The 26,619-nt window shown below is 41.8% G+C and overlaps 2 protein-coding genes across 2 annotated transcripts in view; one reads left to right on the forward strand and one right to left on the reverse strand.

The window, feature by feature from the left end:
• The window catches only part of tubgcp6 (tubulin gamma complex component 6), a 35,015-nt gene extending 27,491 nt beyond the window's left edge, over positions 1-7,524 (forward strand). Inside the window, exons 19-25 of the mRNA XM_085778698.1 lie at positions 95-263; positions 1,451-1,592; positions 2,818-3,012; positions 3,656-3,788; positions 4,506-4,719; positions 6,054-6,247; positions 6,964-7,524. Coding sequence (XP_085634824.1) covers positions 95-263; positions 1,451-1,592; positions 2,818-3,012; positions 3,656-3,788; positions 4,506-4,719; positions 6,054-6,247; positions 6,964-7,055 — 1,139 coding nt within the window. The 3' untranslated portion in view covers positions 7,056-7,524. The remainder of the gene's footprint in view (positions 1-94; positions 264-1,450; positions 1,593-2,817; positions 3,013-3,655; positions 3,789-4,505; positions 4,720-6,053; positions 6,248-6,963) is intronic.
• A 1,757-nt stretch (positions 7,525-9,281) lies between these two features.
• appl2 (adaptor protein, phosphotyrosine interaction, PH domain and leucine zipper containing 2) lies at positions 9,282-26,386 on the reverse strand. The gene is made up of 21 exons (XM_085778701.1): positions 26,250-26,386; positions 24,588-24,686; positions 23,670-23,729; positions 22,398-22,469; positions 21,337-21,424; positions 20,741-20,782; positions 20,583-20,641; positions 20,048-20,194; positions 19,524-19,606; positions 19,211-19,363; positions 16,429-16,617; positions 16,301-16,343; positions 15,975-16,031; positions 14,465-14,559; positions 13,311-13,463; positions 13,046-13,098; positions 12,657-12,831; positions 11,331-11,367; positions 11,052-11,207; positions 10,908-10,955; positions 9,282-10,560 (listed from the first exon to the last, which is right to left on the reverse strand). Exons 1-21 carry the CDS (start codon positions 26,304-26,306, stop codon positions 10,429-10,431), a joined length of 1,998 nt encoding a protein of 665 aa, XP_085634827.1. The 5' UTR covers positions 26,307-26,386; the 3' UTR covers positions 9,282-10,428.
• Between the last annotated feature and the right edge of the window lie 233 nt (positions 26,387-26,619).

Here is a 26,619-nt window from a genome sequence, read left to right on the forward strand (position 1 = left end):
TTATTACTTTCCAAGATGTAAAACAGCCCAGTTTTCTGAACGTCTGAGGGTAATATTTATTCAGCAGCACACCTCTCATCTCCCTCTCTCACAGCTTCGTCTCCCGAGTGTCAGCTGCTGAAGCAAGTAACTCGGGGCCCCTGGGGCCTTCCTATGGACCCCACACTTCGCAGAGCCACAGACACCACCTCGGTTCAACTCAGCGAGATGGTTTCCCTGCCAGTTTTGATAAAACACTCTGTCACTACCCCGCTCATCACACAGTGAGTCTCCCAAAGAAAGCTATTTGTAGGTTATTAGTGTCGTTTAAAAAAAAGAAGAAAAAAAAGATCCCACTGCTGTTGAGACAAAACTCCTCATTATGCCGGTTCTGCGTGTCTACACTGAACCAAACAAAGCCGGCATATTGCTGCCCCAGTGTGTGATTTCTTTTTTGCCCTTGTTCCAGAATCAGAGGCGTGACATGTATCACAGCAGCACTGGCATCTGTCCCTCTATGCCGACTTTCCCCTTTTACACAGATGTCGATCTGGCTCTGTGACTACCTTCACTGTTGGCCCAACAGCAGAACGACATTCACCCCCCCACCACCCACTGATCCCGTTGTCATACCTTTCTATACAGAACAGAGAGGCTGATTAAAGAGCTGCATTCCTGCCATGTGCAGGTTGTGTAAATGGGGCTTTTGTTTACACGTACGAGTTTGGAGTGTCTGAGGAAGATATGTGCTTGTTTTACCCTTAAAGCCAAATCCTGTGTTTAATAGAAATGCAGGTGTGAGGTTTTTCACTGATCTCGTGCTATTTCTCTGCTACTCCAGGCCACTTAGACTGTAGCTAAGTGCATATTCTGCACTGCAGGAATAATTAAAATTCTTACTACGTGCCATCAGCCAAGGATCCTTTTTCTGTTTGAAATTCCATCAGAACTCCAGACAAGCTTGTCAGTCTTCAACTACAATGTTTCTGCACACTGTGCAGTTTAGCCTTTGTGGGTAAAGAAATGGCTTTCTCATCCCTTTCTACACATGGAGAGGGTGCAGTATAGTTAGCGTTGGTATTCATAACTCTAAATTTTTATTAACACATTTTTATCCCATGCTTAGACGACACAGTGGAGTTTGTGCAGAGATTTTCAACTCCATTTTTATCTCCCCCTGCTGACTTTCTGTGAAAGGGAACATTCCCTAAATCCCACTTTTATAGAAATGTAAATTACTCAGGAATAATTCAAAGTAATGGAACGGAGGAAGTCCTCGAAAAAGTAAAAAAAAAAAAAACATACACACACATACACTGTTATATTCCCCGAGCTTTCTTCAGAGCTGATATCTATCATTCCCACAACCCATATCAAATTTGCAAGTCAGCATCATTTTCACTCCTGATTTTTGTGTCAAAACTTTTCTCTGCTTATCTTGGTCATTCTCTCCTCCACCTTCCATCCCCAGTGTATCTTTGGTGAACAAGGCAGTGGTGGACTACTTCTTTGTGGAGCTGGGAGTGGAGAGACACTTTGAGGCGCTGCGCCACTTCCTGCTGATGGAGGACGGCGAGTTTGCACAGTCCCTCAGCGATCTGATCTTTGAAAAGGTGACGTTCTTTCAGAAATGCCGATGTCAGTGGTGTGTAATCAGGATAGGGTAACATATGGTATTTTCCCTCAGCTTATTGCGTTCTAGGCAAGAACAGAAAGGACATATTGGAACAAGGTCAGATGGACTTGTCGACATGGTTTAAACTTGAACTGTGGCTAAAAGGAGATAATAGTAAATACCTGCAGTGCTGATCATTCAAAAACAGACTTTAACCCTTTAACACCGGATATAGAGTACACATAATTTACACATGTATGTGCTATAACAGCAGTACGTCCCTACAGGAAGTCACTTACGTGTCATTGCCTGGAAAAACACCTGAAATATGTAATTCTACACTCCATGTGACATCTGCAGCTCTTCTCGGCTCCGTGAGGCGTTTATGATGCTTTGTGTTTTGTTGCTTTGTTTCATTTTGCCACCTGCAACTTTATGTACTGGTTCTGTCACAGCTTTTGTCAGCGCCGTTTTCAGCTATTTACAGCAACAAAACTCTAAAAAACCCAGTGTACACTACTGTATGTGCTGACAGCAGACTGACAAGCAGGTGAAGCACAGTGTAGAGTCTAGCAGCTACACAAAAGTGGATATTTACCCCAGCAGTTGAGCACTGGTGGAAACCAAAACAGAGCAAAAAGGAAAGCGAATGTTTTGAAATGAATGTTATTGTTGCTTCATATCTACTAGATGTGTAAATAAGCAACTCCTCGCTAGTGTTAACAGCTTATTGTGCTGCCCTGAATAATTAAAAGCTGCTGTACAGAAGGTTGAAGCATTATTGATGCTTAAACTTGTTAGCATTCTATATCTGATTCCTCCCTGTGCCTGTTTGTGTAGCAAGAGATGAATCGCTGCCAGATTTCTACTTATGTCAAAGCCCGAGCTACCCGGTGTGAAATAACAAGCACATCTTTTCGCTCCCACCTTGGTGCTGTTCTGCAGAAACATCCGTGTACATCTGTCTCATGAGGCCCATGAAACAGAAGGTTTTTGTTCCAGCCAAAGACTACAGCAGCTGATCTCACTGATTAGCACAACTCGTCAGCTGGAAGGGGGGAACTAATCATCGCAATCAGCTACCTGTAGTGTTTGTTTGGAATGACAAGCTGCCAAGTTCTGTGCCCTGACAGCACATTCGAAAGACAGGTGTAGGGTAGGAATAGTTACACTTGTTTTGACCTTCGGAAATATTCATCCATCCGACGCCCCCCCCCCCCCAGATGGGCAGCGGGCAGACTCCCGGGGAGCTGCTGACACCCCTGGTCCTGAACTCCATCCTCAGTAAGTCCCTGCAGTACAGCTTACACGGGGACAGCCCTTTAGCCGGGAACTTCACCTTCGCCCTGCGCTACCTCCCCGAGACCTTCCACCCCCACGCCCCCGACTCCCTCAACTGCCTGGAGCTCCGCTACAAGGTGAGGCCATGTGTGTGTGTGTGTGTGTGTACACTTGAGCAGTTGTGCTTGTCTCAGCATGAGTGGCAGCTCCAATGTGACAACCTGTCATGTTTTGACAAACTGCTCTGGGTGTGGAAATTAGTGGCTGAATCTCATAGATTGATTGGAGTTGGGTGTTTTTTTTTTGAATGACATGCACAGTGACTAATGTTGCACACATTGTCCTCTGCTCTGGTTCACACCTGTGTTTGTCATCTTCCATCTCTCTCTTGACCCATGTCCATGTCTCCCCCTGTTGAATCTCCATCTTCTGCTTTTCCTAAATCCTTCCCTCTTCCCCCACCTTCCTTTATCTCCTGCTTCATGTATTTTGCTTCTCTCTCTCTCTCTCTCGCAAACATCTTTTCCTAATTCCTCCTCGTTTCTCCCCCCACGTCTCACCACTCTGTCTTCCCCTTCACAATCCTCTCACCTCCTTTATCAACGTCTCTGTGTTCACACCTCCCATCGCCTCATCTGTCACTCTTCCCTTTACCTGTTCTTCCCAACTCCGCTTTCTCTTTTCCTGTGCTTTCTTTCACACTCAATTGCACTCACACCCTCACACACTTTTTTTTCTTCTTGCTTTGGCGTCTCTCTCCTCCCCCGTGTCATCTCCCAGGTGGACTGGCCGTTGAACATCATCATCACGGACAGCTGCATGAACAAGTACAACCGTCTGTTCTCCTTCCTGCTCCAGCTCAAACACATGGTGTGGAGCCTCCGAGATGTCTGGTTCCACCTCAAGAGAACAGGTGAGAAGATGAGAGCAGCTGATCCGGGCTCAGCCTGGACTCATCATCTCCTAGAAGGAAGAGTTAAGATTCTTCCTCACGTGCTTCGTGTTTATGAAATATTCATAGGGTGGAATGTTGCAATTCCTTTATGTTTTATTTATACAACGCACAACTTACACCAGTGGGAGTGTTGTAGAGCTGTGAGCTTCAGTGGTTAACATATTATTGATCAGCAAAAGCCTGAGCAGAGACTACGTAAATGGACTTCCTGATGGGGAAAAACAAAGTATTAAGTTATTAGGGCGGTGTAAACTTTAGTGATTGTAATATTAAGATTACTGATCATATGAGGCAAATGTGTCTGTTAACATTTGACTGAGAATGCTTTTTTCAACCATAGTATGGTTAAAATGGCCACAATCAAAAACCAAACTGCATTAGAAAACAATTAACAAAGGCCTGCCAGTCTGTATGTTGACCATACAGTAGCTGCAGTTACTTTCATTAGTAATTCATGCGTATTGATTTTAGACTAAAAGTAAAAAGAAAAAAAAAAATGAAAAAATGCCTTTCCAGAGCACAAAAAGAAGCCCACAGATGCTGTACTCACAATGATGTGATTAAAAAAAAAAAACAGTAAATCTCCACATTTATGAGTCAGTAACTAGAATGTGATTATTATTTTCCGTCCTTTGTAAACAGATCATGACCTGTTCCCATCTTTGTTTCCCTCAGCGCTGGTGAAAGGCGCAGGTCGCTCGGTGCAGTTTCGCCAGCTGCAGCTGTACAGACACGAGATGCAGCACTTTGTGAAGGTGATTCAGGGCTACATCGCAAACCAGATCCTGCAAGTGTCCTGGAGCGAGTTCACTGCCAAGCTGGCCACTGCCAGCGACCTGGATGCCATCCACCGCACACACGCAGACTACCTCAACAGAGCCATCTTCAGGTGAGCGCCGGCACTGTGCACGCTTATGTTTACTGTGTTTGCTTGTTTGTTGCTTCTGTGCACAGAATAGTTGATGGATGATTGATTTTATTCCAGGAGAAGACGATTTGGAATGAAACCAAATCTCTCCCTGAATCCAATACATTTTGAATTGTTCAGCTTTTTTCAATGAACACAGCTCCGTGTATTTAGAGTTACCAGCATTTAGCGTCCACGCCATATGTGAGAGCACAGTCTGTGTATAAACAACAGAAACTACAAGTACATGTTGTATACACAGAACAACATCATCTGTTCATTCTGCTTCAGTTAGAAAGAAGCAGTTTCAGTCTCACTCAGGACTTTTCTCACGTTTCCTTTGGACTCAGTAAGGTTCAGGTCCATTTGATTTATTAAATAATAATGTAACAGCAAATGATATGGCAACTAATTCATCATTTGTAACAGCAAAAACAAAATTATCTGGTCCCACCTCATCAAAGGTGAGTATTTACTGGTGGTCTCAGCCTTTTTTGATAAGATATTGATTATCTACTATTCAATTGTTGAAGAAAATAGTATTAGTAATACAGTTTGGGTAATAATCGTGGGCAATTTTCATTATTTGATATTTTGTAAACCAGTCTGGTGCAATTATTGTCATTATTGAGCAATCTGTCATTACTGTTCTTGATTAATCTTTTGGGTCAGGACTCAGAAGTCAGAAAATATCCTGTTCCTGTTGGTATGAAAATATATTATTTTGTCCAATCGCTCAGCCTAAAGGAAACAAAGGAAATGCAGAGAAATCTCTTGAACAATAAATGTCGGCCGTTTAATCATCAGCTTTGGACTATTCAATAAATCCGGATAGTAATCAATAAATGTAGCCTTCCTGCGTGCAACTTTTTGGGACCTCGGGCCCTTCACATAAAGAGGGACTCAAACCAATTTGTTGTCAAAGGTGTTCTCCAGGGTGCTGTCAGCTTTTTACATAGACAGTAAAACTCAAATTGAAAGCAGCAGGATTTTTCGGCTGCAGCAACACAAACGGCAGAAAAGGGCAGAGGAGAAAAAATCATTTCTCCAGGCTCTGTACATGCACAGCAAGCCGAAGCAGCGCACTCTGTACCCATAATTTCATATAAAATTGATTCATCCTCTTCGTAACAAGTTAATTTAAATTCCAGCTGGATCTTAGGCTAACTCTTGAACCCGATGAATGATTTAATCTCATTAGGAGAGGTTGTCACTACCACACTCTTCTCTGTGTAATTTCAGGCCATCTCAAAAGTCATTTCAAAGTTCCTTGTCATGTTTCTAAACTTTGCACTCTCCCCTCTCTCTCTCTCCAGGGGTTTGCTGACAGAGAAAGCGGCTCCGGTCATGAACATCATCCACAGCATCTTCAGCCTGATCCTCAAGTTCCGGGCGCAGCTGATCGCACAGCCCTGGGACAGCCAGCAGGGGGAGGCAGTGCACCCCAGCTTCATTGCCATGCAGCAGTCGTACAACACTTTCAAGTATTATTCTCACTTTCTTTTCAAAGGTAAGGACATTGATTAATGTGATTTTATTTTGTATGTATTCACACACATTTAAAGCTGTGAAACTGCTCTGAATCCACTGTGATGCAATAATTCTCAGACATGTTGATCTAGCAGTTTGGTTACACATTCAGACATTAGATCTATTCAACAATATTCAATTATATTATTATCAGTACATACTATGCTAAGTAAAGGTGTAAATGTAATTATGTCAGTAACACTTCCTTAATGGTTGCCAAATTCTATAATTCTGAGAGTTTTTTACATATTAGCTCTACTCTAATTGGTGGAGATTAATTAGGTTGTCTTCCACATTCTCATGATTTTCTCTTCACACATTGTATGTGTGAGTATGACAGGAACTTTTGGTTGAGGTGAGCTGCTTTTGGATTAAACCAAGTGATTTTAGACCAAACAATGTTAAATATGCAATAGAAAAGAGGTTGAATTTTTAAGGAAAACTGTAGCTTAAGGTAGCTTCCAATGACTTTGTGCAAATCCGTTTCATATGGCAGAAACATAAAGTTTATTTATTTATTATATTTATAGGAGAGGCTGTGGTATTTAAAACTGAATTTTAACATGTTTAGACATGAGGCTCTTCCTGCTTGTTGTGATTATTTATACATGAGTAGATAATTAGTGTTGGATAAATCAATGTTGTTTTAATTTGCTAGAGCAAACCCAGAATTAAAAAATGTCTTTGTTTCCTCAGTGGTGACCAAGCTGGTTAACCGTGGCTACCAGCCTCATCTCGAGGATTTCCTCCTTCGCATTAACTTCAACAACTACTACAAAGACTCCTGAGCTGAGTGCTGCTGTGTGTGTAATTTGGACAGAAGCTTAATGTCACAATTTTTACTAAAGACATAGTCTTTGTTAAATGTGCACCTCTGTGTACCATCAGTGTTGGCATTTTAAGAATTTAAAAAGACAAAATATAGATAATCAGATGTACCGGTATGTAATATATTATTCTTCTGGTCTCACTTAAATGAGAATAAACCCACCTGCACTGTATATTAGGGCATGGATTTGGAAATTAAATCCACATCAGTGTATAGAATTTGAACCATATGCTTGTAGAGTGCTTCTGAAGTTTGTATGCTGCCAAAGGTTGTAACTGAGATGATGCTGATGCCTACTGTAATGTCTCCCATGCTCAGGAGTGCCTATAGCTGTGTAGAATTTAAGTGCACATAAATGAAATGCCAATGATGTGTAAATACATAAGGAAAATGTTTTGTTTAATAAATTCTCTATTCTTTGGCATCGATCTTGAAGTTTGTTAATGGTGTAAAGAAAAAGACAACATTTACTTGAGTAAGAAAAAAAGACTTATATTTATTAAAGATTGCATGTTAACATTGTTTTTTAGAAAACTAGGACAAATTAAATGCAAAGCTTTATAGGTAGTGGAATATGTCAACTGCTACAATTTACACAAAGACAGGAGAAAATGCATTCCTTGCTATGTTATGGAAATGCATTTTCTCCACCATGAGTCTTCCTGACGGTGCAAAACTTAAAAATATATCGAGACTATTCAGCACAGCTGTAATAAGTGTAATGGGCTGCAGCGGGCCACATACTGTAAGAGGATTTGGTCTCTTGACTTGGTTTAGTTGCAGAAATCTATTCACCAGCAGAGACATCAATCAGAGGAACAACACAGGTGCCAACTTGTGCAAGTCGACAAACCAGAGAAAAGGACATTTTTCAAAGGCGGAAGCTCGAACCGTGTTCTGTAGTTTTCAATGTGAGTGAAGTGTCTTAACCAGCAGCCGAGGAAGGAGGGTAAGAGTCTTTTGGATTGACAAGTTTTTCTTTATAACATCAAAAGCCCTAGCAATATGCATTTACATCAGGCAACAGAAAGATTAGCTGTTAACAGTTCTGACTTAAAAAAGCAAAAGTTTGACATTTCAGGCCATGTACTCGTACACGTTCTTGAGCTGTGTTTGTGCAAGGTCATCATCAGCCACTTCCTGAAGGGGAACCAGTCGGCCCAGATACAAGGAAATCTAATAACACGACTTAAGAGCTTGACAACACACAAAGCTGGACATTAACTAGAGTACTACTGATGATATTCCTCTTTGATTACATATGGATGCTGTTGCTGTTAGCTTTGATTTTTAACAGCCATCGGTGCATCTCCCTACATCCAGACATCCAGCCACTTCAAAAAAAAAAGAAGTAACTCCTGGCCAGATTTTTCTTTCTAATGGTTCCTGAAGTCAACTGAACCCTGTCATGTCACACACATCACCCTCTAATGGAGAATAAGTTGCCAGTTTTCTATTAGCTTGTCCAGCTGCTTCAAGCCTCAAGTAGCATTTTTATTGTCACAGCAGACAAATTGTTTCAGTGGTTAACAGCCAGACAGCTGTTCCATCTAGTAGCTACTTGGTGTAAATATTTTGTGAAGTCTTTGTGCAATGCAGTCGAGAAATAATGGGACACATAATCATCCTTTTAACAGTTTAGTGATGTCACATTTAGATTAACTGGCTGCTGTATGTACTGTATGTAAGTAAATCTATCACGTGTCTCATCTGTCTCACTACAAGACAGTGAAGAGACATCTCCTTAAACATCAAACTATTCCTTCAATTACAACGTTGAGTATCATGAGCAATAGAACAAGATCATCACTGATGATTAATTATCCAGTTTAACCTGTTTCGGCCATGAAAAAAAAAAAACATGCAGAAAAGCAAACGCACCGATCGGCACAATGTAACTTTCACGATCAACGTCAAGTCTGAGGCTTTGACCTCGTCTGTATCCCACAGTACAAAGTCATATTAACAACACAGCCAGAGCATCTCAGGCCTCCACTGTCCACCGGTGAGATAAAACCGGTGCTGTGGTCCAGAGGGAAGAAAGAATTGCACATCAACTGCTTCCCCATGTGCTTTCTGTTCTGATTAGTATTCATAGGTATAAGCCAGGAGCCAATTGCTTTGCAATGAGTATGTAATAACCCACTGTGGTCTCCCTGCATGTGTTACTGTTACATTTCATTGGATTGTTTTTTTTTAGTATCACAGCTCAGTGCTCAGTGTAGAGGTTTCAGTCTTCTGCAGGAGAAGAGGGGGGAGAGCCATAATTTAATCATGCAGAGCATCAGGCCTTGTATATTGACTCGAAAAGCTTTTAATGCAGCCAACTCTGATTAAACACTGTATAGACACTCAGACGGGTTATATTTACACAGGCTTTCTAGAAATGGAGCTCAAAGTAGTTCTTAATTGTACAAAAGAATATTTGGACTGTTTGTAGACGATGTGACATACAGATCGTCTTAAGACTTGATTTGTACAGGTAGTGGAGAGTTCTGTCAAACATGACATTAATTCAGTTTGAGTGGGAAATCTTTTGATGGCCTGTATGCCACGTCTGAATAACCTCGTCGTGCAGAAAGAACAAAGACGTTTGGTCTACTCACTCATTTCCAACGCTTCAAGACACACAAACTCACACAGAGTAACGATAATAGCAACGCAACAGTCACCTCTCTGCAGATAAAAAAGAACCGGCAACCTATTTCTTAAGACTGTCACTGACTTCAAAATTCTCAGTTAGTGCATTCTGTAACCATTAAGTGTCATTATTAAACAGATAAAAACATTGGAAGTGCAATAACCTTTTTTTGTACATAACTAATAAAAAAGTAGTTGCATGAGGGTCTATGAGTTAACGAGTGAAACAAAGAATAGGCATAAACTCTTCAAACCGGACTTCAAACTATGTAAACCTAAAAAGGAATGTAAACCTAAACCGAAGCAAAAGATTCACCACCTTCTGTTTGGATGGCTGGAGGAATTAGAAGATAATGAAACAGTCAGTACCTTTAGAAGAGAGTCCCTTTTGAAGTGAGTACCACCCACAGTGGAGTGAAAACAAAGACTAAACTCCAAGTCCAAAGACCCATGCTACAGTTTGAGCGCAGAAAAGTCGACCTAATGGAGAATCCCACCGTGCTAATGCTCTCTTCTTTTACCTCTAGTAACAGGCTGATTGGACGTGAACTACTCTATAATAAAGGTGTTACAGTACCAGAGTTAGGGCTTGAGGGGTCACAATGAAAGTGTCCAGGGAAAGCATTCTCTCCTGGGTAAAAGATGGACTGTTTCCTTGGTGGATTTTTTTTTTGTTTTGGTCCTGACTGATACTAGGCCTCAGACTCCAGGTCTTCTTGTCCTGCTCCATTGGTCATGTCTCCTGTCTCGGGTTCCAGCAGCAGGAACTTGCCATCGTTGGTAAGTGGCATGTTCTTCATCAGCTGGGCCAGAGCCTCAGGATCCTGCAAGAACAAACAAACACACACAAAAAAAACAAGTTGAACTGAGTAAGTGTGTTTAGATTTCCTAACCAACACACTACTGAATGCACCTACACCTACACTTTTACACTGTTAGGGCTATTAAAGTGCTGGCCGATGCCCTCTGGTGGTCATGTTCATTAATATCTCCAGTCTACGGAGACCAGCAAGTTGTTTTCAGCTACTGAAAAGTAAATATAAAACTATAAAACCTCAAATACATACAGTCTGGCAGAATATGACAGAACAATAAAGGATTGATCCAAAAAAGTGACTACTGCAGTGGTGTGAGAAAAAACTGTCAGTGTGATTCCATATGTTGGCGTTACCTTCTTGGCCTCTGTAATGTCCTTCGCCAAGCTGATGGTGTAACATATCTGTGAATGAAGAGAAAAATATCAGGTTCAATATCCACTGTTTGTGGATGTTTTTTTAATGTTTTTCCTTCCAGGACAAATCATCAGTGTAACGACCTTCTCGCCCTCCGTGTTGCTCTCGAAGACGAAGGCGCTGAAAGACGGCTCTCCCTCCTCGTCTCCGTCGCTCCAGTCTCTGCCCTCCACCACGAATCCCATCAGCCTGCTGTTCTCTTGGTGGGCTGCAAACTGACACACCTCCCCGAGCTGGAACTGACAAATGCAGAGCGTTGAGATAAGAGTTACACAGTGAACATGACTGAGTCTTTTAACCTCCCAATGGAAAAGAGAAAAGATTCCTAAGTGGAAGCTAATTTGATCCTTTGCTATACTTACACTTGTCCTCGTGACTTGAGTTTGAGGGTCAATCAACCTGTTGTGCAGACAAAGCAGAGGCTTAAACAGGAATATAAAAACACTGCTGTTATGCTTAGGCCTTGACTTGTTTGTGTCTCTCTGAACATCCAGCTACGAGCAACAACAGAACAATTATCTGGCACACACCCAAATAATGTGACTTGTTCTCAGCGCCGCAGTGAATGCTTGTTTGAGGATATTTCCCTCACAAGGACAAACTTGTTTAAAGAAAAATGTGAGAAATCAGTCATGTGTTGTACAGCAGCTCGATTGTGCGGCTTGTTATGTTTGAAAATCTTGAAAAAGCGTTCAAAAGACTTCTTTGTGGCAGATGTTCGTGCTTTGATGAGGCTTCTCGCTCCAAGGTCTGTAGTCTTCACAAAGTAATCTACAGCCAGCTTTTAGCAGCAGCTAGTGAAGAGGGATCTCACCTTGAGACATTTACAGACATGTTGGATTTTATAGGTCGGGCTTTCAAATTACCATCTCTTGTGCAAAAGAATGAAAAAAAAACTGCAGCACTGTGGATAACAGCGTTAAGCTGCACAGTACACGTTTTTATGGTTGAAATGGGATGTGTTCTTGTACTGTACTTGAACTGTGAATCTACAGTATATTTCACCCACAGTGCCAACTATAGGATTTCACTCCTGTCTAACTGTTTATAGTATTTTAAGGTCCAAACTAGTCAATAACAAAGTTTCAATGTGACAAACTTATTTGTAACGACACTTTTAAAGGGGACTTATTGTGGAAATATCACTTTTTGAAGGCTCTTTAACATATACAGTATGTGGGTGTTTTTTGTCTTGCCTTCCAGCCCACAAAATGCAAGAATTGACAAAAAATCTGTAATTTTCAGGCTTCCTAGGTTGAAATCCATGTGGTTTTTTTTGCATATTTTTTTTGCATAACCCCACCCTTACCTAAAAGGGATCGGGTGGGGCAAGCAGTAGCTGATTTGCATTTAAAGGGACAGGCACTGAAACCAGCCGTTCTGAACAGGGCTGTTTTGAGGGGATGAAAAGAGCTGTGATGTTTGATCCTTGGGGTATTTTGACCACAGCATGTCACAGACATGTCTTTAAGACACCTGGGAACTATTTTAATTTGTGGAAAAGGAGCATAATATGTCTCCTTTAACACAAGTTAGATTAAATTCTAATTAATGTTAATATGACTGAGTGATGCTCAGATTAAAAGAATATGGAAGAATACAAACTGGCCGCATCAAAATACCAGCTCCATCACCAGAGATCAGAGGAGGGAATTCATCCGACAACTCATGAATATGTGCTGAAATACCTGAGGCTACTGCTTGTGACCATGAGGTGGGACTCCGTGGTCCTGAAGATGTTGTGGATGGCTCGGGCAGCGAGCACCTGCCTCATGGCCTCATAGATCACCTCCTGATTGTCGCCGCAGCGCACCGCCATGGAGCCCAGGAAGCGCACGGCGAACACCTGCTGCAGGAGGGAGTCTGTGGAAAAAAATCCAAACATGGGCCCCACTCAGAACTCACTCAGCATCGTAAACATGCGAGGACTGTAAACAGAGCGGCATGGGAAGGAGAGTAACCTTGAGGGTACACAAACACAAAGACCTGAACTAAAGAGCTGAACTCTTAAGAGTGCTCAGGAGAGAGAGAGAGAGAGTGGTCCATTAGGCTGCACTTGAGTAAGGAAAATGTTTACCGTCACTTTCTGTTGAACAGTCATCATCTGTTTCGCCAAACGGATTAGTGCGTCTGTCAGGAAGTGAGCACACACACACACAGGCAAAGAAAGAAAAAACAAAAACAATTACACTCCAGCACCGAGCCAAACAATTCAGCTTCCTGGAAATAATTTACTAACTACTAAGAGGCCAACTATCAGGAAATTTGCGTCATCATCACCACCCATCACTACCTTGTTCCTGTCTCTTACAAACATGCGCCCACACTAACTTCCTGCTCACCTCCCTCCAGCTCTGTTCTGGTCTTGAAACTCAGACGCTGGCAGCATGATGTCGAACTGAATGGGCGTCCCCGGGGCGATGAGGTCCTCTGGCTCAGGAGCAGCTCCTGTCTGGGAGCCGCTGTTGCCAGGATACACACCTCCGGGCTTCGCTCTGCAGGCAGGAGACAGGCTGGGTTGAACATTTATAGGGACATTTAAAGATTAAACTGCTGCTCATCTTATGTTTCTAGGCTAAAATATTTAAACAAGTGTCCCTCCAATCCCACCATTACATACAGCACCATCTGGTCCCAATCTAAACTCTTCCAATACCTAATGCCTAATGCAATGATCTGAAATGACGACCATAAATACTACAGGCCTGAGCTATACACACAAAGAGCTCATAACTAGATGTTCAGAACAGACAGAGGCATCCCATCCAGCACTGGATATGAAGCTAAGCTTTAGTTTAATCGTTCATTCACAATTATTGCTTGCTCTCTTCCTCTTTCACACTTGACGTGCGTACTTTTTTAAGTCAGTGATATCATCGTCACAAGACTCTCACTTCTCCTCTCTTCTCACACGTGGCAGTAAAAGTTTATTTGTTGACTCAGAATGAGCCTCTCCTGATTGAAGTGCTATAAAAGTGATTTAACATGTTGGCTTACACTTTCTTCACACAAATAAATCCCATAACACTACCACACACACACACACACCGCCGTGACACTATTATCGGCCATTTACTACGTGTGCTTCATCACTGCTGCTTGAGATCAAAAACACATCAACAATGAGCATTACACTAGTTTGCTGACCTCAGCTCTTTCTTTCTGGGGTGTGTGTGTTTTACGTCTTGGATATTGGCTCCTAAAACATCTGAGAGCTCCATCGCCACTGTCTTTTCACTTAAATGATCATCACCCTTAGTGATGGCAGGCGGACATTTGAGCACACTAACATGATGTCATCAGATCACCTTATAGAGCCTGTGCAAATATGTGCAAATTTGAGTTGAGTATTTGAGTTTTTTCTTGTGTCCAAGACACTTGTTTCTCATAAAAAAAACAAAAAAACATTACAAGATATAACACAATATAACACCAAACAAACATCAGACAATAACAAATTCAGTTGTGAATATCGAAAGAGTATTTAAAGCCTAACCTGTCGGGGTTGGGGGAGCCCTCTGGTCTCTTCTCAAAGCTGGTGATGGGGGTGACCGCCTGGATGGCGGTCTGGTTCAGTCGAATGGCCACAGCCTGACAACAAGAAACAGGAGCATTGGAGCATCTCTGTTATCAGCGGGTTAGTTATTTCTAAAACCACATGAGTGACACGTTTTCACCTCACCTCCAGCCGGGCTCTCTACACGATCTGGACCATCTTTGCTTTGGTCCGTGAACCGCAGGCACGGTCTATTTACCAGCATTAATCCCTCAAAAACCGCATGGCTTCTTCTGGTTTTGTTCAGGTAAAGAAAAGGAGGCTTTCCTCCCATTTATAGGCCCAGATGTCTATCATCTGGGTGGAGGAATAGTCCTTTTTCTATATTAGAGCAAAAGCTACCAAAATGTAGTTTACATTGACTTTTTTTTTTTAATATTTATTTTTTTTTTAAAAACAACAAAAAACCCACAACTGACCAAGTGGTTCCAAGAAACAATCATTTAAGATGGATTGCAAGTAATCTTAAAACTTAAAATAGTCCATGCTGTAGAACTAAAAACAAAGCCTTTGTTTAAATGGATGTTACATTCATTAAGGTTGGCCTTCTACGCCGAGTTGTTTTTATCCATTTACTAGAAACAACATCTCCAGTGTTCGATTTCATTCAAATTAAACAATTAACACAGGTCATGAGGAGGAGAAACAAGACAAAGGAGCGGCTGCAGAATACAGATCACCAACCGCACATTTGTTTGTACACAAATGAGCAGGAGTCCCCTGCAGTTTCACACAAACGGCCGCCCGGGGAGAGAGTGAGGGCGAAGTTTCACAAATACAACAACTAGACTACAACACTCTCCATTTGCTGCTTGGTGCAGCCTGTGTGTGTGTGTGTGTGTGTGTGTGTGTGTGTGTGTGTGTGTGTGTGTGTGAAATTATTTTTTCCAATGACAGCTGTTGACAACATTGCAAACAGTCAGTGCTGCACCTTTATTCCTGAGATGTGAGGACATGTAATTTGCATTTACGTGGCGCTACACCTGTCAGCAGTTAGACAAACTGGTGATAAGTGATGATTAGTGTAGAAATGTCTAATTATTACTTACTATATGATAAACTAAGTGATAATCGTGCAGGGAAAAATAAATATGTGTGAGAGAGAGAGAGTAAGACAGAGAGCAGATTTGAACACAGCTATAAGTCTGTTTATCTGTCAGAATCTGTAGAACAAACATTTTCAAACTGACACAGGGAGCCGAGCCTCCTGCAAACATGCTGAACTCTGGGACTGAAAGACAACGAAGGCACCAGCAGCTGTGAGACGCAGCACAGAGGGAGACAGCAGTGGAACAATGCCATCACTCTTTTATGTTCCTCTTAAGAATGAGTTTCCAACATTGTGTGCTGCTAATTAAAGCGATGGAACAACAAACAGATGTCTGATGGGTTCACAAAGGATCAGTGAAAAGTTTCTTAAGACGTCTCCTGAAAAAAATCAAACACCCACCTCCGGGTTGTCGGTCAGGTAGATCTGTCTGGAGATGTTGTTCACCGTGCAAATCCACTGATAAAGAAAGAAAGAGATTGACGTTAGGCCTCTCCTTGGACCCCAGACAGGAGCCCCCCCCTGAAATCACTTGACTGATACCAGCTGTGACAGGTCAGTCAGATGTGTCCGAGCACAAAACCAGACATGAAAACCACACAAATGAGTCTCGACAGCTCCTCCATTGTTCTGTGACAAGACACTTGTGGCAGCAGACATCTCAGAGATGAAGATGTAAAACAATAGAGATTAAACACAGCTGTTTGAATGGCCTCTTTCACACTCACCTCCTCATACTCCTTTTTGCTCTCAGCTTGCAGAATCATTGATCTGGAGCCACGGGAGACAAAGATAACAATTAAATAATACCTCAGAGAATTCCAACATTACTCTCACTGCTGGATGAAGCGCATACGTTTTGCCGGAAGGGGAGGTTATCTGAAAGCAGTAGCGTCTGTCCTCGCACTCCACGGCCATGACGGAGCTGTTGTCCAGGTCCAGCACCATGCCCCCTGCCACCGCCCCGCGCGGCTGGCACATGAGGTTTCCTCCCTGGGTGAAGAAGTACAGTCGATCCCAGGCCGTGGTCACCAGACCTGTTTTACTGGGGCACAGAGAAAAGGAGGAGGGTGGGTAAGAGTCAGCAAAGTTTACAAGTTTACCAAACAATAAAGATTAGACACCTTTTGGCATGATGGACACATTCATGGTTTAAAGATTGAAGACTGGATGTGATGGAAACTCCCAGCTCACATCTGTAGCTCAGACCCTGTTTCCAGGAGAATAGAATATGGATGCACAAGTACAGACTTGAAGCAACACGACTTCACTCAGTCATTGTTTAGTCTTCTGGATAAAAGAACAGATAGAAACTAAACTTGTCCAACAAACAGGAAGTATGTTGTCATAGATGATGTAAACTGAACTCTGGGCTTCAACTAGAGCCTAGCTTTTTTGGTCCATATTTGTTTACATTTTGGAAAATTTAGGGCACTGAATAAGTTATTTTCAGTCCCTGTTTGTCATATAACTATTAGTGGATTATTCACTGCAATGCATCCTTTCCCTCTGATCTATGAGCCCATTTATTTTCAGTGGTGTTATCATGTCTGTTCAGGTTTGACTGAATCATAACAAATCAACACTGCTGATGTGAGTTTCAGATGTTTTTGGATGTTAGTGTTTAATGGATGGCTAAATTATCTCTTGGTGACCAGTTTGAGTGTCGATGTGATATGTGAATAGATGTAATTATTGATATTAGACACGAAGAGCTCACAGTCCTTTTATTTTGTCAAAAGGAGCTCTCCGAGTGAAACAGTTGGAGACCCAGCTTTTATGTGGTCAAAATTGGAAGAAAAATTAAAGTTGCGTGTGTTGTTGGACAAACACCAACTGTTGAAAGAATTAAAAGAAAAGAATGAAAGAGGCGAACTCTAACTAGTGGAAATCAGTGGTAGCTCTCACTTGTCAAGTGGAATTCACATTTGACAGTTTGATGGAAAAATAGAAAAACTCTGTTGTATTTTTTTCCTCTGTTGGCCATAAATGAAGATGATGTACGATGCCGTCCTGCATCAATAATCAATTATGATGTGTTCCAGTTGGCTTTGCACAAAAAGTTGATGTTTCCTGGCAACACTGGCTCTCCTACGTTGTGTTGTCATGGTAACTGCTTAGACGCCGCTTCCACAAATGTGTCTGAGAAACAAAAATACGTCTAAAAACTATTTATGTTTTCAGATATACGTATGTTGTGTTTTCAGACTCTTATGAAAAATGACAAGTATACACAACAGCACAAACACAGAAAATTAATTTTGATCTTCACCACCTTGTCTCTGTATTATCTGTCTACAGTTAAACACAAAATGCTCCTCATGTTGTCCCGCAAATCTACATGGTGTCACCACAAATGTGAATTTGTCTATCTAAGAGCGTTTTTATAGTTCTTCTTTTTTAAGTATATTTTTTTGGCTTTTTGCCTTTATTCGATAGTCCACAGTATAGATAGACAGGAAAGGGGGAGGCAGAGAGAGGGGGAATGACATGCAGGAAAGGTCTGCCCGACGCGGGATTCGAACCGGGGACGCCTGCGTTGAGGACTGTAGCCTCTACATGGGGCGGCCGCTCTACCCACTGCGCCACGCACCGCCCCCTAAGAGCGTTTTTATAGTTAATCATAAAAATCATTGTTGTATATTTTTTGGGAAAAGATGCAAATACCTTACTCTGTTCATGCAACTATGTTCAATATGCTGTGTCTGTTACTGTAACTCATACTATACACACCAACGTTTTATTTTTTCCACGAGCATGAGCAACGATTCCCTTTGGATGTTTGAATTGTCTTCAATCCTCTTTTTAACAGCAAAGCTGTTTTGTTTTGGTCTTAAATTTGTCTTGGGTATTATGGTTTATGTAAATAAATAATCAAAAATAAACTACAATTCAAATTAACACTGAGTCACGTCGTTTCAAAACAAAGATACTTGTGGATGACTCATATGAAGAGGCTCATCTCTTTTTCGTACATTCTGCCTAGAAAAAAACCCAAAAAAACTTCCAAATAAATTTCCTTTTGATTACTGAAGGGTACGGCTCATGCTGCCACGAGTGACTCACACACTTAATATTGAGAAACCATCGGAAATAGCAAATGTTCTCTGGACTCGGCTCCATCTGACAAGCGTTTGAGGCTGCTGGCAGTGTGTGTCATTAAACAGAGTGGCATTCTGTGGAAACCTTTTCTCTGGTGTCACAGACATTTGTCAAAGACTTTGGATGTATATGAGGGAGAGACAGAGTTTGACAGCTCTGACATTTCACTAAATCACATTGCGGGCTACGCTGCAGTTCTACCCCCTGCAGCCATTAAGGAAGTTTCCCCCCTCATATATCCACTCTGCATTAAGCTGACAGCGCACACTGTCGCCATGTTACCTTTCCCACCTTGTCTGCTGTGACAGACTTATTGTTTACTGTGTGCATGCATATTTTGAGACACTTCCTGCACGACACTGAAATTCTCTAACAAAGCGTGAAATGTCACATATATGAAATGAGGACAGATTCAATGTTGGGCTTTTTTTTCCCGCCAAGACACCACTTAACATGGTGACGAGCTACGAAAGCTACATGAATAGGAAATGTCCTTGGATTTTAGATAGGGCCGTAATGAGTGTAATTAATCTTACTTCCTAATGTTGAGGTAGCCAGCCTTCTGGATAAGTGTGCGATTGACAGGCTCAGTGTCCTTATCTGGCATGTAGACAGTGTCCTCCACAGACAGCAGCTCCCTCTGAGACAGACGCATGGCCTCCGCCTCCGCATCCAGCTGGGCTTGGATACTAAACAGGAACAAAGTTTTAATAAAGGCAAAACCTCTCTGGACTGACTTTCAGAAAGTAGACACATAGAGACCATCACTGAAGAAGAACTTTTGTTTAGGATCATACGCAACATGCCGCATAACAAGCCATGGATCATGATGAGAATTATGGTTTTTACCTTTGTGTCATGTTGGACACAGAGGAAAGAAAGTTGTCCATCTTCTTTGACACCAGCTCAATGCCTTTCTTGAAGAAACCGATCTGAGAGTTAAGAGACAACAGTTCATTTAATATTTTATTGCATTTTATTGAACTTTGATGTAAAAAAAAATGTAACCCTTTTATTTTCATAATTATTTATTTTGTCTGCAAAGTATCAGAAATATCTTTAGAATTCAAACCCCAACTTTCAAATGACTTGTTTTGCCCATAGTCAGAAAAAAGCCATGATATTCAGCTTAGTGTCAGTATATGAATAATAATTATATTATATAATAATAATTATATATTCATATCCTGTCAATTGGTCAAATGGTTATCAGTAATCAATAGATATTCATTGTAATAAATTCTAATTCTTATGTTTCATGAACACACTAATACTTTGTAAACTATACATGTTCCACTAAGGAAAACACTTCTCTTCCTTAGATAGTGAACTTTTAGTGTTGTGAGTTAGCGGGGCAAACAGCTGCTCAGTACCTGTGCCTGTGTGTAGCCCAACATGGGCTCAAGCATAGCTACTCTCTTGCGATACTGCAGGGCGTTGAGGGCGCAGTAATACTGCAGAGAGGCCTGGTGCTGCTTCCTCCTGGTGTAAGCCACCTCCTTCACCATGTCTGCCTTCACCTGTCCAGACAGGAGAGGGTTAAAACATGCAAATATATACACGTGTCCAGCAAAAACTGGCTCTCCAGCCCTGTAAAAACACACTCGCCCATATGCAAAAACGTTTCCAACTCTCAAAAGTCGCATTATCATGTACGTTAAAGGAAGGGAAAAAAAAAAAAGAAATCTTATCTTTACAGCTATTATAGTGCATAATGTTGCTACAGTCTCACTACAACGGTGAGGCCTGGCAATATTGAATTCCATCTACTTGTATTTCACATGCTGATAAAACACTCCCACTGCATTACCAGAGCATTACTGCAGTTTGGGGCCTTTAACAGCCTTAGATCAATGCCAGAGAAGCTCCATTAGTGAAGCTGAGAGAGCACTTCCCTGTCATCACTACCTTCTCATTCTCCTTCTTCTTGGGCAATCGGCTGTACTTGACCATAGCTGCCTCGTGCTCTGCAGGAGAGGAGACAGTGAAGATGAGGATCAGATGCAGTCACTACAGGCTCTAACTGTTTTCTGAAAGTGGTAAAAAGTACTGTATGTACTACTCACCATCAGTGGCGATGCCAAATATTTCCTTCAGCGTGCTTATCTCTGCAAAATTGAGCAAATATCATTACATCATCTTCACCAGATCCACATCTCAGAAATGTACCATTGCTTTCTAAAGTTGTCTGGTTGTACAAAACACATGACGCTTTATTTTGAAATGTTCTACTCAGATAAATAAATAAACTCTTGCACCCATATGCAGATTAGAGGGATAGTTCAATATTTTGGCAAATTGGCCCATTGCCATAATACCTATAGTTTTAGCAGTAGTCGTCGTTACCTTTAATTGTCGGTGCAAGCTATTTTTAGAACAGCGGAGCAGAGCCGTGAGCTGCTCAGAGCTACGCTACTGAGGCTAATGGGATTTCTTGGTTTCCCTCATTAAACTCATCAAATACTCTAAAAATAGCTTGCACCAACAAATAAAGGTAACAAACCTACTCCTAAAACTATAGGGATTATGGCAATGGGCCAATTTGCCAAAAAATGTCGAACTATCCCTTTAAGTGTGTAATAAAAAATAATATTAATAACATAATAGAAACATATTATGATAATCATTTTGTGGATGTGTGTGTGTGCACGTGCGACCCTACCTGTGAGGTCCTTCTCTCGGAACTGGATCAAGGGGAAGACCATGCTGTCAGCCATCTGGTTGGCCAGATCAGAGTGGAGCGCGTTCAGCTGGACAAGACAAAACAGATTGTGCAAAAAAAATATCAAGTTGCTGCACAAGGACAAAGAGAAGAAGATGCATCCCGGCCAAACATCTTGAGGGATTACTGTGTATTTTAATATGTACAGTGACATTTCCTGCCAGTTCGTCCTGCTGGTAGATTGAAAGTAACATTTTCAGTGAAATGGGATCATAACTGCAGACGGTGTCCGCCCTCCATCATGAAAAACCCACACACTGTGGAACGGGTCATTTCATAAAGAGAAGGATAACAATTACCTCTTGTTTACTCTGACATTGGAAGCAGGGCAAATCCTGCTGTAATTCTTTTTGCTTATCAACAAGCTCCACTCCCAACGGTTCAACAAGCCGACATCCACTTTAATCTGAATTATTTCGCAAGTGCTAAAATTCACAGGATTAGGTGCAGGGGTGGGCCAGCATGCTTGGGTTCTCCTCTGTACATGACAAGGTAAAGGTCAAACAAACAATCAACCTGTGTCCTCTGAGCATATGTGTGTATGTGTGTGTCCTGGATCTTGTTGAGTGCTGACTGGGCAGACTAGTGGAGCCCCCATGGCTGAAAGTGACAAGCCCATCTGTTACATCCATATACCTGAGCCTACGCATCGTTCCTTCATCTATCCATCTATCCATCCATCCATTCATCTATTTCCCACCGCCTCCCTCCATCCATCCATCTATCTGTTACGATAGGCATCATGTCCACCTCTCAGTGTCTCTATACGATCGTTCTGCTCGTACAGGGAGGATAAGTCTTTTCATCGGGGTCGTTCTCACCAGCGCGCTACAGCAGTGCAGGTGCAATATCATTTCTAACATGATTTAGAAGCAGCTACTACTGGTGCAGTAGTCTATCATCCCTGTCCTCTGCTGTGGATGCACACATACACACACACACACACACACACACTGGTATATACACACATAAAACAACAAATCTGCAAACACAGGCCTCACCTCCCCAACAGTTTTGGCGAAGCTCTGCAGCGTGGTGATTACCTCTTCATCACCTTTTCCAAGGGCAAAATTCTGGACAGACAAAAAACAAAGGAGGGGAGACAAGTTAAAAGCATAAAAACTGCATAATGTGGCATTAAGCTGGTCTGTAGTGGGGGCTGAGAAGTTAAAGAATTACCCTGTTCTGCCAGGACATTTGGCACATCACTTTCATGGAACAAATCCAGAGATGCTAATAAACCCCATGCTAAGATGCTGAGTTTTAGGCTTTGTTTAAAAAGTACTTTTAAAAAAAGTGCGTTCATTACAGGTCATTGCAGATTTTTTTTTCTCCTCCTGTCCAGCACCCAGAATGCATTCCAGCAGTCGACTGGGCCACATATGTTTTATTTTTTCAGCATGATTTAAGACCCCTGCTGTGTCGACTTCAGCAACTATTCTATTCTAATTTATTGTTTGCTACATAACACAAGGCCCCGTGATGGATTACCAACGGAGAAGCACCTCTATGTCAGGAAACCTGTCACGCACGGAGATTTCACAAAGTCACACATGCAGGGATGAGTTGTGGCAGACACACACCATCAACACAAGGGAAAAGTAATTAATTATACATTAGCATACTTACTTGAATTATTTCAACCAAATGACTACTATCAGCACATATTAAGTTCATGGTGGTTTCAGCAGCAATTTATTTTCATTTGAATTCAAATTATGCGTAAGATTTCATATTAATGGTTATATAGGAAGAAATAGAGACGCTCTAACGCTCTGTGTATAAATGAAGGGTTTCATTTGCACTACAAAGTAAAGCACTCTGCTCTCCTGTCTTGTTCATGACTGCTGGTTAATGCTGGGGCATTTTAGGTGAATAATGCAAACTATCACATGAATACAACATCGTCAAAAGCCTTGTTCTTCCCAGAGTGGTGTCTGCAGGTGTTTCATTCAGTTTGGACATGACAACAACCTAACCACTTAAGTAGGGTAGCCTGTATGAGGCCACTTGAGGGCAAAGGAGGGAGACGAAACACATGACATGCCACTTGTTGCTGCCACTTAAACTCATTGGTTTAAGTAAATTAATCTGATATGTTTAACAATCATTGTTGTTGACTACTATCTTCCCTTATCTGAACAAGGGGGACAGGGCAGCTTGGAGATCCATGCTCAGTTGGACTGCAAAGTTAAAATGAAACTGTGAGAGAAGCAAAAAATAGGATTTTGATTTGAAACAACGCCCTCGGTCATAATGGCACCTATACTCACTTTCTTCTCATATTCCAGGAGTTGGTGTGAGAGCTGCTCTGTGGCCAATCCCATCTCACTCTGTAGGGGAAAAAGATTGAGAGGAAAATGAGGGAGAATCATCAGGCTGGATCATAGAGGATACAGTACTTCCCCTTCTTCTACATTTGTCATTCTTTTCTCAGACCTTATAAATCATGGAGGAGTAATAGGAAGTGAAGGGACGACAGGTGAAACAGGGTTCAAATGGAAAACATCAGGTGATGGGTCGTGTAAATGCCAGCTCTATCAGTGAACTGTTATCGGTTTAGAAAAGGTCTTAAGTTGTGTTAGCTGAAATTGTGCATGTTTTCACCGAGTAAAGAGCATTTATTATGACAGCAACATTTGAGTGTGTTGCTCAGTGATACATTATGTACAAAAAAAGTCAAATCTATTTACACCACACCACTTAGTGTGTGCACACCACATTCACTAAATGCATTGTACAGAAAATTGCTTTAAGGCAAAAAAAAAGGGAATCAATTAAGTGAAAAAATCAGTTAAAAGCATTTCTTATCTTACTGGCCGGACCTTTGATCTATGATTATGTCGTTACACACACTCTCTTTCCCAAAAAATTAAAAGTGACCTTTTGTGTTCAAAGTTTCTTCAGATGTTTCTCCAAGTGCCCTCACTACATTCATTTCCATTCAACAGTTTGCATGTGAGGTTGCATAGAAAGTGTTTAACTTCCTAGTTTGGCATTCTTCTGGGTTGAAACTTGGAGTCCGCACCACAAATTTAGTTTCAGCGCAAATCAAAACAATACTCTACTGTAGCTGGATAATTCAATCATGCAAACGTTCGACCTAAAATCAACCTCGGTCAGGCAAATAAAATGGCTCCTATTCAAAGTCAGAGAACAAAATAATGCATGTTTGTGTTTTTGTTTCGTACCTGAGCTCCAAACACCCGCTGCATGGACTGTAGGAGCTGGTTGGTGTAGTCTGTGAGCATCCCAGAATCCTCCTCAAACACGCTGAGCAAGGAGCGAGTCTGTAAGACAAAACAAAACAAAACACTTGATAAATAAGATTAAGATATAGTCACATGTAGCAGGCGATAGATAAATGCAAATATTGCAGGGATGTTAAACACACAACATATTCTCATCGCATCCTGTTTCTAAAATGTTAAGTTCTGCTGTTTTTTCTTGCAACTGAAAATCTTTGCGATCTGTTGTTTGGACAAAGAAATCAATCCTGAGACATAATCTTCGGCTGTGGGAGATTACATCAGACATTCTTTACAGTGCTCTGACATTTAACTGATACAAAAGATCAATTCATTGACCTAATAATCAGGAATATAATCTGCCGACTAATGAAAAGTGAAAATGGTTTGAAGTTACATGCCATGGTGGTTAAGGTGGAGTTGCTGTTGTGGTAAACATTCCTATCACTCATCTGTTGGAGTACAGCACAGTACACACCACACCCTAGCTAATTTACCAACAAACAAAACCAATGGCAGTAACCTGGAACTGGTGAAAGAGAAATATTAATGAGAGCATAGCTGGGTGTTCAGTCAGGGATATAAATGAGGGTGGAAGCGATACTGAGCAGGGCCTAATGATTTTATTACAGACCAAACTATGCAAACTTGGGAAATCCTGTCTGGGAGCAGGATTCTTGTTCAATAAACAGGTGCAGCAAGACAGAACAGACCGAGCACAGAGAGACACACCCACAGGCTCTGCTCTGTCCACAGTTCACTCCTGTTGACTTTCCCCACAGAGTGACTGACAAGTCATATCATATCACAAAGAACACATAGAAATGTTTCTTCCTTTTACACCAGAGCAGCATCTGGGCCTATTATGAAAAAATCCACAGAACCTGATGACATGTCAAAAACAAAGGTCATGGGGCTGAACTGAAGCAGAGTCACCGAGGAGGTCAGCCATGTCTGACTGATGCAACAGACGACAGATGTGCATAATAACAAAGCTTCCTGTGTATCTCATTTAAGATATAAACAGGAGAGGCTGTGAGCATCTCACAGCAGATGGCCCTCTCTGCTGACTGCTACCACTGCCCTGTTGCAGACTATTGACTAATTCCAGGGGAGTCTGATAATGGAAACCCCTCCCACATCATGTGAATCGGGCCCAGTTTTGACTCTGGTCTTATATTGTGGAAAATAACACAGGAAAATGTCAAAATGTATCAAGTGTGTCCTGACTGAGCTGTACGGCCGTGACAGCTTCAATACTGATGTGAGTTAGGATGTATAGCACAATATGAGCAGTGACAGAGAGAGGACGGCTCAATGACGAGCCGTAGCTGTGTAAATACAACACACATACACACACACATCGATAATTATGACATGCTGTACAAACCAGAGCAGTGTTTACAGCAGGGGAGCGCTGCCGCCCCTGAAAGAGGATTATATCCCCACAACAATGTGTCAATTGAGAGCTGTCATCGACCAGTGGAAACAGACTACAGCGGGAACAGGATACTGCCTGGGTTAGTAAGCTAACTTCAGCCCTCGTCGCCGCCTTTAATGTGGCAGCCAGGCTCTTTAAACGACATATAACCGTCTCAGGCCTACCTGAGGACTGTCCTGCAAAGCGTCCTCCAGGAGCAGTTTGTGATGTACGGCCGGCATCTTGTTAGCGTTGGAGGAGAAGGGAATGGGGGCTTGAATTATTAAGAGCGTGGACTCTGTTTCCCAGGGATCCCCGCGCCGGAGAGAGGAACACGTAGAGGTTGGAGGCGGGCCCAGTGTGACCTCATCTAGAAATGTTATGGGGCAACTTGTGTTGTGGCCGGTGGTAAAAACAGCGACGACTTAACTCTGAACTAGATTTCTTTTGCGATATTTTTGTTTTGTTGATTTAAGTTCTGGATATTTGATTTTTAATAAAGCAGGTTGATGGACAATTTAAAAGTTAGACTGCGTCTAACGTTGTACCATTTTA

The sequence above is a fragment of the Trachurus japonicus genome, chromosome 6 (assembly GCF_045865225.1).
Source record: "Trachurus japonicus isolate A0001 chromosome 6, Traja_1.0".
NCBI classification, from domain to species: domain Eukaryota; kingdom Metazoa; phylum Chordata; class Actinopteri; order Carangiformes; family Carangidae; genus Trachurus; species Trachurus japonicus.